Source organism: Sander lucioperca, chromosome 7, assembly GCF_008315115.2.
Source record: "Sander lucioperca isolate FBNREF2018 chromosome 7, SLUC_FBN_1.2, whole genome shotgun sequence".
Lineage (NCBI taxonomy): Eukaryota > Metazoa > Chordata > Actinopteri > Perciformes > Percidae > Sander > Sander lucioperca.
Genome location: NC_050179.1, coordinates 34,159,716 through 34,170,982, shown reverse-complemented (window position 1 = coordinate 34,170,982; position 11,267 = coordinate 34,159,716). Strand labels below are relative to the sequence as shown.

At 40.8% G+C, this 11,267-nt stretch overlaps 2 protein-coding genes across 4 annotated transcripts in view; both read right to left on the bottom strand.

The window, feature by feature from the left end:
• The window catches only part of LOC116036242 (E3 ubiquitin-protein ligase TRIM21-like), a 15,513-nt gene continuing 4,246 nt past the window's right edge, over positions 1 to 11,267 (bottom strand). The window contains exons 1-2 of one of the 2 annotated variants that reach the window (XM_031279704.2): positions 6,049 to 6,209; positions 1 to 2,635 (exon numbers count right to left, since the gene is read on the bottom strand). In XM_031279704.2, coding sequence (XP_031135564.1) covers positions 974 to 2,626 — 1,653 coding nt within the window. In that variant the 5' untranslated portion in view covers positions 2,627 to 2,635; positions 6,049 to 6,209 and the 3' untranslated portion in view covers positions 1 to 973. Of the gene's footprint in view, positions 2,636 to 6,048; positions 6,210 to 11,267 lie in introns of those variants that run through there. The other variant, XM_031279703.2, reaches the window with a different exon arrangement.
• Positions 7,974 to 11,267, bottom strand: part of LOC116036243 (E3 ubiquitin-protein ligase TRIM41-like) — a 14,288-nt gene continuing 10,994 nt past the window's right edge. Inside the window, exon 3 of one of the 2 annotated variants that reach the window (XM_036003642.1) lies at positions 7,974 to 9,462. In XM_036003642.1, the coding sequence (XP_035859535.1) occupies positions 9,283 to 9,462 (180 nt within the window). In that variant the 3' untranslated portion in view covers positions 7,974 to 9,282. Of the gene's footprint in view, positions 10,903 to 11,267 lie in introns of both variants that reach the window. The other variant, XM_031279705.2, reaches the window with a different exon arrangement.

Genomic DNA, 11,267 nt, shown 5'->3' with positions numbered 1-11,267 from the left:
TTGATTATTTGTCCATTTTCTGTATCTCTGTTCCGTGAGGCCTTGAATGGGTTAGCCTAGGTTGTTTTCCATGTAGCTGGATCTATCAAAAACAACTTTATGGTATATGATTGTTCCAAGTATTAGTCAAACCCTAGGTGTTACCAGGAAAACTGAATTATACCTTGAGAAAACTTTAGATCTTGATGGCAAAATGCATGAAAATATTAATGAATGGTCTTCATTTTTTTTACTTGGTATGAGTGGGATAATCCCCTTCAAGGAGTCCATAATCAGGAAGTAATGGCCTCACCATCATCCATTAATTCCTGATAATAGACACATCATTGGACATTATCGCTTACGTAATTTAAACATTTCAAATAATAATTTTAACGAAAGGAATGTACTCTGAGGAAAATTTATCTTTCTTAATCTGTCCATTGTCCACACTGAATCTTATTTTGCCGATTGACATCAGAGTTAAACCTAGGCTGTGGGACTTCGCGCTCGGATATTTAATCAACAGTCCTTCCCTGGGTGGCACTATGTAGCGTTCCATACACATGCGTGCTGCTGGCTTTAAAATGTTAACGGAGAATAATTCACCATTTATTAACTGCCCTTTTAGTAATTTGTGCCAGTATACCAAAATTCTTATAAATAGATTACATTTAAAAATGTGCAAAAGTTTCTTATTTCCGAGTATATTGTTTTCTGATGATTCAACAGTCTTGAAACCAGGTAACGCAGTTATTAGAATACGTCAGACTACATGACATAATATCAATCAGTGTGGTAAAATTTGTGTATTGTAGTAGTAATAAGAAGCAATGTAACAAATCAAAGACAAGACAACAGAAAAATACTGTATGCTAAATGCAATGATTAGAATCTGAAAAAAACAACAATGCACTGTACACCACACATCACCAGTACATATACATTTACTACATTAAATCATACTGAATCTTTTGTGGAAAACCAAATGGTTCTACTCAGTGTGATTGACAGGAGAGATGATCAGAGGGGCAGAGTTTTTACCACCGTTGTTATTACAAGGACCAAAGTATGGGTAGAGTTTCTCAGTGAAGGAGCAGCCAGCAAAGGAGTAAATAAGAGCTGCAGCATCTACGTCATAAAAGGAGACCAGACCCTCCTCATAATCCACAAACACCCCCACCTTCTCAGGACGAGACTTCAGAAAGAGATGGTCTACATTGCAGGCAAGAGCTTCATACTTATTTTCATTCTTCAACCACATCGTCCAGTAACCATTTTGAATATTCGGTGGGATGTATCCCTTCCTGTTGATCGACTCTCTGGCCACTCCTAAATTCCAGTGAGTCTTCCCTTTAACCTGAACCTCGTAGTAAAATCTTCCTGAAGAGAAACTCTGCTTTGATAAAACAAAATTACAAGTATCAAATCTCTCTGGATTCTCTGGGAGATTCTTCTTTACATCATCATGTTGAACTTGTTTTCCATCATCAGACAAGATGAGGTTTGGATGTGCTGTATCAGGATCGAGTGTCACATCCACTGCAAACTGCTGGACCCTCTTCAGCTCAGCCTCAGCGAGCAGCTTCTTCATCTGTTTACTGAGGGTCTCCCCCAGCTGATTCACAGCTCTCACCACCGTCCCCTCATGTGGTGGACGGATCCTGACTTGTGTCCAGTCTTTGGTGGGTGGAGCAGCGTTCAGGGACGTGAAGCTCTGGAGGAGGTGGAGGTGGTCTTCAGAGTGTGAGAGCTGCTCCACCTCAGTGCTTCTCTTCTTCAGCTCAGAGATTTCCTGTTCCAGCTCTTTGATGAAGCCTTCAGCCTGTTTCTCCATCTTTCTCTGCTTCTCTTTGATCGTGTCGATGAGCTCAGCCTGGCTTCTCTCAACAGACTCCTTCAGAGCGCTGAAGACAAGAACACCTCCTGCTATTTCTATGTCTGCGTCTTCCTCACTGAGCTCCACTGAGTGTTTGATCTCCTGAATCTTCCTTCGTCTCTTCTGGATCATCTGCTGAATTTCAGCCTCTGTCTTCCCCAGGTGGGCCTTCTTTTCTTCATATTCTTCTTTCAAATGAACAACATCATGTGTCTTGTGGTCTGAAACAGTGCAGAGCATGCAGACACACATCTGGTCGTTCTTACAGAACAGCTCCAGCAGTTTATCGTGCTTCGTACACATCCTGCCTTCCAGGTTCTCCACAGGGTCGATCAGCTGATGTCTTTTCAGACCTGACATTGTCAGATGAGGCTCCAGGTGAGTCTCACAGTAGGAGACCAGACAGACCAGGCAGGACTTCAGGGCCTTCAGTTTGGTTCCAGTGCAGACGTCACAGGGAACTTCTGCTGGTTTGGAAACTTGTTGCTCTGAGCTTCTGCTGCTGCTGACTTTCTGTTGAGCTGACTGTCTGAACTGAGCAGCCATCTCAGAAATGAAGGTATTGACCTGCAGCTCAGGTCTGGTGTTGAAAAGCCTTTTGCAGTTGGGACACTGACACTGACACTGGACATTAATATTCCAGTGTTGTGTGATGCAGGTTTTACAGAAGTTGTGTCCACATGGTATGGTGACTGGATCAGTGAACACATCCAGACAGATGGAGCACAGAAACTGATCTTCAGTCAGCAGACAGCTGGCAGCAGACATTTGGACAATCTGAGGGCAAAAAGTGTGAAAAACTGTAATTACACATCTTTTGGGTTGTTTCATTAAATCAAACTATTACTGGAATATAAGGAGAGCCATCTTGAATGCGATGAATGAGATATTTCCGCAAAGCAAAAATGAGCTGTGGTTGGGAATAAATTGTTGGTCTCATTCTGCATGTGTTCAGGGTCTGATTTACGAAGACAGCTCATTATGCAGTCAGGTCCTGGACTATGCTGAAAGTGAAGTAGAGCTCAGATGTAACCTTGGCCCAGTTTAAAAATGTTCAAACCAGTTTGATATTAAGCCAAACACCAGACCCGTCATACAGCATTTTACGACTAGATTTTTCAATTGACTAAGGCGTTCCTGAGTGAGACTGATGAGAGAGAGCCCATAATGAGAGTGTAGCGACTCTAGTCCCACATGGTGGCGGTAATACGCCTCTAACCATGACTTTTTTCCTGCAGTGAGGTTATGATAACCACTTTGGTTTAGGTGTTTACACTTTGCCTCGTCTCTGTCAGCTCACCCAGAGAATTTCTAATAAGGGGAGAAGTTCCACTCTCGTGATACTTCTGGCTTCTGAACTGGTTGCAGTTCCACTTAGAGGGCGCTCACGGACTAGTGCAGAATGAATGGAGGTCTATGGCGCTATACCCCTCAAAATCCAATTTTCTCAGGATATAATTTTTTGTCTAGTAATTTAAATGTTGCATTCGAAAGGGTTCGAAATGTTTTTTTGTTCTAAAAAGCCTTTTAAAATGTCAATGACGTCATACACATTGTACGTCCAGAAATACTGCTTTACGGCAAGCTAAAATCACTTCCTTTTTTCTCTCAAGGCATCGACAACACAGCTGACAGGTTAGTCTCTCCCTGTCACTACACGACAACACAGCTGATAGGTTAGGCTCTCCCTGTCAATACACGTGCTAGAAAGAGGTTTGGTCTGCTAATGTTTTAAAGACCACGCCGAAATATTCACTCACATTCTTGTTCCGCTTCGGATGCCGTCAAGCGGGATCTCTGGTCGCAATCAGTCCTTCACTGACCAATCAGCATTCATTAGCAGAATGCTAGCGTGTTATGGGCAACAACAACTCAACCTGTAAGAAATCGAAAGGACATAAGTACTCGTTCATTCAACTTTCGACCTATAATCCATGTTGAAATTACAAAAACTACAATCAAATCTGAGATTTCTCAACACCAATCAGACGAAAGAGACAAATTTAGTCGTCTAGCTCCATAGAGTCCCATTCATTTTGCCCTCGCCTGCGATCACCCCCAGTGGAACTCTGGTGGAACTGCAACCAAATTCTGTACAATGGGGCTTAATAGGGAGTGAAAAGGCTCTCCGTAGATAGGCTCTGGCTCACCTCTTTTGTCGGCTTCAAATCCAAAATGTTGCCATATTAGCAGCGCAGTTTTAGTTTTCTTTGAGACTAACTACCGTATCATCTTGTCAACCCTAAAAAAAACATGAACTTTCTATTAAATAAAAACAACATGTGCTGTTAACCCTCTTCTACCGCTTCTGGTGCTATGAGGGAGATCACAATCTCCCTCATAGCACGCTCGGAAGTAATATCTTCACATACTAGCGGCTCATTTGTTTGCTTATAAAAAAACATTATGTTAATCATGTTGGCATATTGCTTAATACCGGTGGCAAGATAACGTTCCTTGGAAAGTTTAGTGAGCTAAGCTACCAGTTATTCAACAATAAATGAAGCTTAACTACACTGAAGCTAAAGTTAGCCCCCAAACAAATGTAGCAAGCTAAGCTACAGCAAAATGGAAAAAAACAATTTTTTATACATCCATGTACACGACTGTTGGCTCTGGGGCAGTGATCCTCAGCAATTTTATTTTAGGCCGCTGCAGAATGCTCCGCTGTACAATGTAGCTTGTGTGGACGCTACGGCACAAACGTTACTTGATCAATAAAAGAGCTAAGCTTCTGAAAAGCTATTTGATTCAGAAAACAGTGACGCTGTTGAGAAGTAGTTAAACCAGTAACGCTACTGCCCAATACTGCTTGCAATACAAGTTGCATTTAATGCTATGACGGCGTCGGCACAGGTTGCTAATGTCGGCTACTTTTACTTTGCCAAAAGGTATCATAATGACAAATGGTGGTTCAACCGGTTAGCATAAAATCAAACTGGTTTAGCCTTGTACATCGGATCAGATTTGTGAAACCGGACATCAACCCAACTCTACTCAGATGTGCCGTTCAATGGTGGTATTTCTATGAGACTGAAACTAATTAACACTTTAGTCACCATTAACCAACACACATTTATGGGAATAAAGGAGATATAACAAATCAAAGATGGACAAAATACAGATGCTATTGCAACAGATGTGTTCAGGGGGAAATAGGTGGACCCAAATGCAGAGGCAAGGCAAGCAGGCAGGCAGGCAGGCAGGGGAAGGATTGAGCTCAAGGGTTTATTTAAAACACAAAAAATAAGGCAGACAAAAATAACAAAAGGAATCCAAAAGGAAACAGGCAAAAACTAAAGTCCAAAAATAAAGAAAACACGAGGAACAAACTTCCAGCAAACTAATGGGAACAAAGGGAAGAATCCAAACCTGGAACACTTGATGCAACACACTGGCCACAGACAAAAACTGACTGGAAAGAACACAAACACATACAATGATCTGACACTGGGCAGAGGAAAGACAAAGACTAAATACACAGGGTAACGAGGAAACACAAGACAGGTGATACAAGGCTGGGAAACAGGTGAAACACATTAGGGCAATCACAAGGGAAGGAAAACAGAGAGTAAAACTAGACAAGACAAGACAGAGAACAGACTATCAAAATAAAACAGGAAACTGAGCAAAATACAGAACAGAAACAGACTACCAAAATAAGATAAAACACACCAACCCATAACAACAGATGGAGTGGATGGTGATATGGTGAGCAAAGAATCAGACACATTAAATGTGCAGAAGAAAAGATTGAAGCCACTGCTCTGGGCTGCAAGAAATTATATATCCACAACCCCCACAGCCATCGATGGACCTCAGTTAAACATTTGTCCTGAGTGGAACTTCCTGTCTGAGTAGAGCTCAGGTTCTGAGTTCATACCGGTTGTTGAAACACAGTAAATATGAACAGCAGGAACTACGGAGACCGTGAGGCTGAGAGGAAAGAGTATGAAGTTCAAGTCTACTTACCGAAATGTGTCAGTTATATAAGTTGTAAAACGTCAATTTTCAATTGTCAAATTCATACACTGTACTCTGTACTTTGGATGATCCAAAGGAAATCTAAGCTAGGCTAGTTAGCTTTTAGCAGGCCTACTTTATCTGCTGTTACTTTGTTTCTTTGTTCTGGATCCTGTTTTAACTTTGAACACATATTTAGTGAGAGCAGTTTGTCTCAGTGTACTCACCAGTGTTAGGCAGAGATTCTGCTTTTGAGAAAAAGCTGCTGGATTCAGCTGAATGTTTCTTTATAGAGAAACAGAGAGAGTTGTCTCGACTGCAGCTCTGCTGTCGCTCAGACAAAATTTCACTTTCAATTCAGGATATTTGACGATGCAGCTCTCCTCTTCCACTGTTGCTCCACCTCTCAGTGGAGCTCTGTGTGGGAGGTTTTATTAACTCTTTCCAAACTGTTTACCATCTTTTCTTTATGTGACTAATTACTCACTTAAAAAAAAAAAATCCTGAGATGCAAAACCTTTGTCACTGTGTCACAAGTAGGCTTCTCTGTGATTTTAAGGAATTTGTAATTGAAATTAAAAGTGCATATTTCAAAAATGGCTCCTTAATCGGAGAGAGAAGAAGGTCGTTATTAATTTACCACCACTGGAAAACATGGATGATATTTAATCATGACTTTTATTTTCATGAATTATGTTAAAAATCTTACAGTGTAGACATGTGAAGGTCTAGGAGATTGAGTTCTTTAACTCCTGCATTCATTCAAAGGCTGGCAGTGACACGTAGTGGGCTAAAAAGGGAGTTGCACAGAACCAGTGTCTGCTTTTTCAGTCAGTCACTGCAGCAACAGGAGAGGAGTGGATGGTTAATGCACAGTTTATTGTGTGGACTAGTTTATTGTTGTGTGTGTGTTCATGAAAACTGTGTAAATGCTTCACTGTTCATTGTTTGTAGTTAATTGTCATGATGCAGTAGCTAATTAACAGACTCACTTTAAGAGCCTGGTCTTGCAGCCAGTTTGTATCACTCATTATTAGCTGCATAACTTGACATTTTTAGTGTCATTATTTAGTTCCGGTGTTGCTTAAAGGTCCAGTGTGTAATGTGTTTAGTTGTTCATTATCAAAATGTTCACAAACTTGTCCTTTTTCATGAATATTTACCACCACCATCAATTTCAAGTATTCATATTGGCTTGAAATTTTACATTTGCATTTGCATGAACTGGGGTAGACGCTCCATATTCATGCGCCATCTTGAAATACGTTAGCCGGTAAGGGACATACAGGACATACTGCTCCGCCTTTCGCATTTTCTGTCACATGATAAACTCACAGGTGCTGCTAATGCTGCTAATGGGTATCGTCGTTTCCCAGCTCTGGCAAAGTTTGAAGAGGGAAACATGGAGGACCACACGTATTCAAAATCCAAATTTCAGGAACAGGAGTCTTCTTCTTCGCCCAGAAAAAGAAAAAGGAGATTGAAAAAAGCAAGAGACCGACTTTTTGAAGCGTGAAGGCTACCGTAGCTGTAATGCGTACTTTGAACTGCGTGGTGCGAGAGAGTTGACTGTGATATATGATCTCAACGCTAGATGGGAGAAATACCCACACATTGGACTTTAAAGGTACATGATTTAAACTTTGTGATCATTAGTCAACATTATACTGTATGTTTATTGTTGTTTAGTTGATCATTTAAACTTAACTCCAGTTTATTTCTATCATTTAGGCTATTTCCAGCATGGAACTAAGCATATTATTTTCCCAAAAATAAATATGCATGATCTAAAAAAAACTCAAATCCAAATGTCTGCTTTACTGAAAAAAACTAAAAGAACCGACTTTTAAATCCCCCAAATTGAAAATATTACATACATGGTATTTCAGGTTAACTGGATAGGGAATGGTCTCAAATTGGGTTAATAACTCGGGGCAAAATACTAAAAAAGGTATAATCAGTAACAGTAGGTTTAATTTCTAGTTCATAAATATTTAGTTCTTTGCTGTAGAAATTGCTGTCATGTTGATTGATTGATTCAATGATTCAGCATTTATTTGAAATCCACATTTATTCCCTAAAAAATGTTCAGCCTTTCCCAAGGAGTCCCTTACCTTTAGGCATGCTATAGCAAAAGAACAGAACCAGGACCTTTGGTTAGATTGTAGAGTGTACAATCTGGTTTTATTTAAAGATTGACAATCATGCAATCACACTAAATCCTATACAAAACAAAAAGGCTTCTAAAAATGATCAACTAGCTAGAAATCAACAAACACCCTCCCTATCTTTCTCGAACAATTTCATCAAAAACAGGTGACCGGCACAAATCAAAAACAGCGAGAGAAGAGGACTTTCCTTATGTGTCTCCTTTTTACACAGTTGGAGCGATAAACACTATGTATGATTGGATATACCTAAATACAAGCAATACATCTCCTAATGATTGGGTTTACTCAAAAACACAAACAATACATCTCTTAATTATTGGATATACTCAAAAACACAAACTGAAACCTGAAAATGTATATATTGAGACTGTTATATATTTACAATATTACTGCATATTCAAAACAACTAAATCAAACTAATATATTTATTTATGATTGGTTAAAACACATTTAATACATTGGCTTAAATCTCTACCTATCTACGTCATGCGTAAAAAATCCTTAACAAGCTGTCCTTTAGCAAGGTATACTATATTTTTAAGCATACTTAAGGCAGAAAGTTCTAAAGGTCTTGATGAAGTTAGAAGCGAAGTTTGTTGGAAACAGAATTTATGGTAAAGGCCTCTGCAACAGCTTCCGTCAGATGATCTGGTTGGCTCTCAGAAGTTGACACATAGTTCTTATGTCAAATTTCTTTTGGGTCTTTTCTTCAGTTTGATTCATATATTTTGAATTTTTTTGTATCTCTGGCCCATGAGGCATTTAAGGGGTGCAGGACAAAGAAAATTGAGTATTCAAATAAGGTGAAGTCCGCACACCAGTATAATACTCCGAAAAGATATTATGGTGCAGAATCAGGCACACACAATGTTTCAGCCCAAAATTTGGCCTTCCTCAGGTGTATATGATTGTGGTGACCCATGACCCTTATCTCATGTCATCAAGTCAAATGATCAGATGGCATGTGATGTGGAATAAACATCGGAATATTATTTAGATATAGGTTTACATCTAAATATTGTCCCCCTCGGGCAAAGAATAATGATGATCTCATAATTACTACACCATGTAACGCCCTGCAGTGCCCTGCTCCGCCATAAACTACTACAACTACTATATAAATGAATGGTCTTAAATTCTTTTCATTGGCAAGAGGAACCAGGTTCGGATATTTAATCAACTGTCCTTCCCTAATTGGCATTATGTCCCATGCAGTGGTGATATAACAATAGTAGTTAGGGCTTAATCCCCTAAAAATTCCGGATTAATCCAGAAAAATTGCTTCCCTTTTCATTGTAATACACAATTCTCACTAGTGCTGTGTATGTTAACACCATCATTTGAGCAGGGACTAAAGAATGGGTAGAGTTTCTCAGTGAAGGAGCAGCCAGTAAAGGAGTAGATAAGAGCTGCAGTATCAACGTCATAAAAGGAGACCAGACCCTCCTCATAATCCACAAACACCCCCACCTTCTGAGGTTTTGTCTTCAGAGAGAGATAGACTGAAGGGCCAGCAGGAGCATAGTACCCACTGGTACCCAACATTTTCCACTTATGACATACAGTCCAGTAACCATTTGACGGGCTCAGTATGTTTTTTCTCTTCATGTTGGTCAACTTCCTGGCCACTCCTAAAGTCCAATCTGACCACTTCTTAAGATGAACCTGGAAATAAAACCTTCCTGAAGTGAAAGCCTGCTTTGATAAGACACATCTACACTTTGTACCCTGATCTACCTGTTGTCTATCATTAGACTGGGTGGATTTGGGATGTACTATATCAGGATCAAGTGTCACATCCACTGCATACCGCTGGACCCTCTTCAGCTCGGCCTCAAAAAGCTTCATCATCAGTTTACTGAGCGTCTCCTCCAGCTGATACACAGCTCTCGCCACAGTCCCCTCATATTTAGGTGGACGGACGCTGATGTTTGTCCAGTCCTTGGTGGATGGAGCGACGTTAAGGGACGTGAAGCTCTGGAGGAGGTGGAGGTGGTCTTCAGAGTGTGAGAGCTGCTCCACCTCAGTGCTTCTCTTCTTCAGCTCAGAGATTTCCTGTTCCAGCTCTTTGATGAAGCCTTCAGCCTGTTTCTCCATCTTTCTCTGCTTCTCTTTGATCGTGTCGATGAGCTCAGCCTGGCTTCTCTCAACAGACTCCTTCAGAGCGGTGAAGACCTGAACACCTCCTGCTATCTCTCTGTCTGCATCTTCCTCACTGAGCTCCACTGAGTGTTTGATCTCCTGAATCTTCAGTTGTCTCTTCTGAATCATCTGCTGAATTTCAGCCTCTGTATTCCCCAGCTCGGCCTTCTTTCCTTCATATTCTTCTTTCAGAGGAACAACATCATGTGTTTTGTGGTCTAAAACAGTGCAGAGCATGCAGACACACATCTGGTCTGTCTTGCAGAACAGCTCCAGCAGTTTATCGTGCTTCGTACACATCCTGCCTTCCAGGTTCTCCACAGGGTTGATCAGCTGATGTCTTTTCAGACCTGACCTTGTCAGATGAGGCTCCAGGTGAGTCTCACAGTAGGAGTCCAGACAGACCAGGCAGGACTTCAGGGCCTTCAGTTTGGTTCCAGTGCAGATGTCACAGGGAACTTCTGCTGGTTTGGACACTTGTTGCTCTGAGCTGCTGCTGCTGCTGGCTTCCTGTTGAGCTGACTGTCTGAACTGAGCAGCCATCTCAGAGATGAAGGTATTGACTTGTAGCTCAGGTCTGGTGTTGAAAACCTTTTTACAGTTGGGACACTGACACCGGACATTACTATCCCAGTGATCAGTGATGCAGGTTTTACAGAAGTTGTGTCCACATGGTATGCTGACTGGATCAGTGAACACATCCAGACAGATGGAGCACAGAAACTGATCTTCAGTCAGCAGACAGCTGGCAGCAGACATATCGACACTCTGAGGATAAAGGTGTAAAAAAACAAAACTAAATACATATCACTTGATTACTTGTTTCATAATATAAAACTACCATTAGTGGAATATTAGGAGAGTCATCCTAAATTCTGTTATAATGCAGCTGAGGGCCAATTTTGCAAAAAGCAAATATGCACCATGGTTGTTAATAAATTGGCACCCTCACTCCTCATGTGTTCAGCATCTGATTTACTAAGACAGCTCATTATGCAGTCAGGTCCTCCACTATGCTGTGAGTGAAAGAGAGCTCAGATGTAACCTTCAGTGGTGGTGTTTTTATGAGATCACCTGGCTAAGAAAATAAGTGATAACATGATAAGATCTTCATTCCAAGATATTTAATTTGG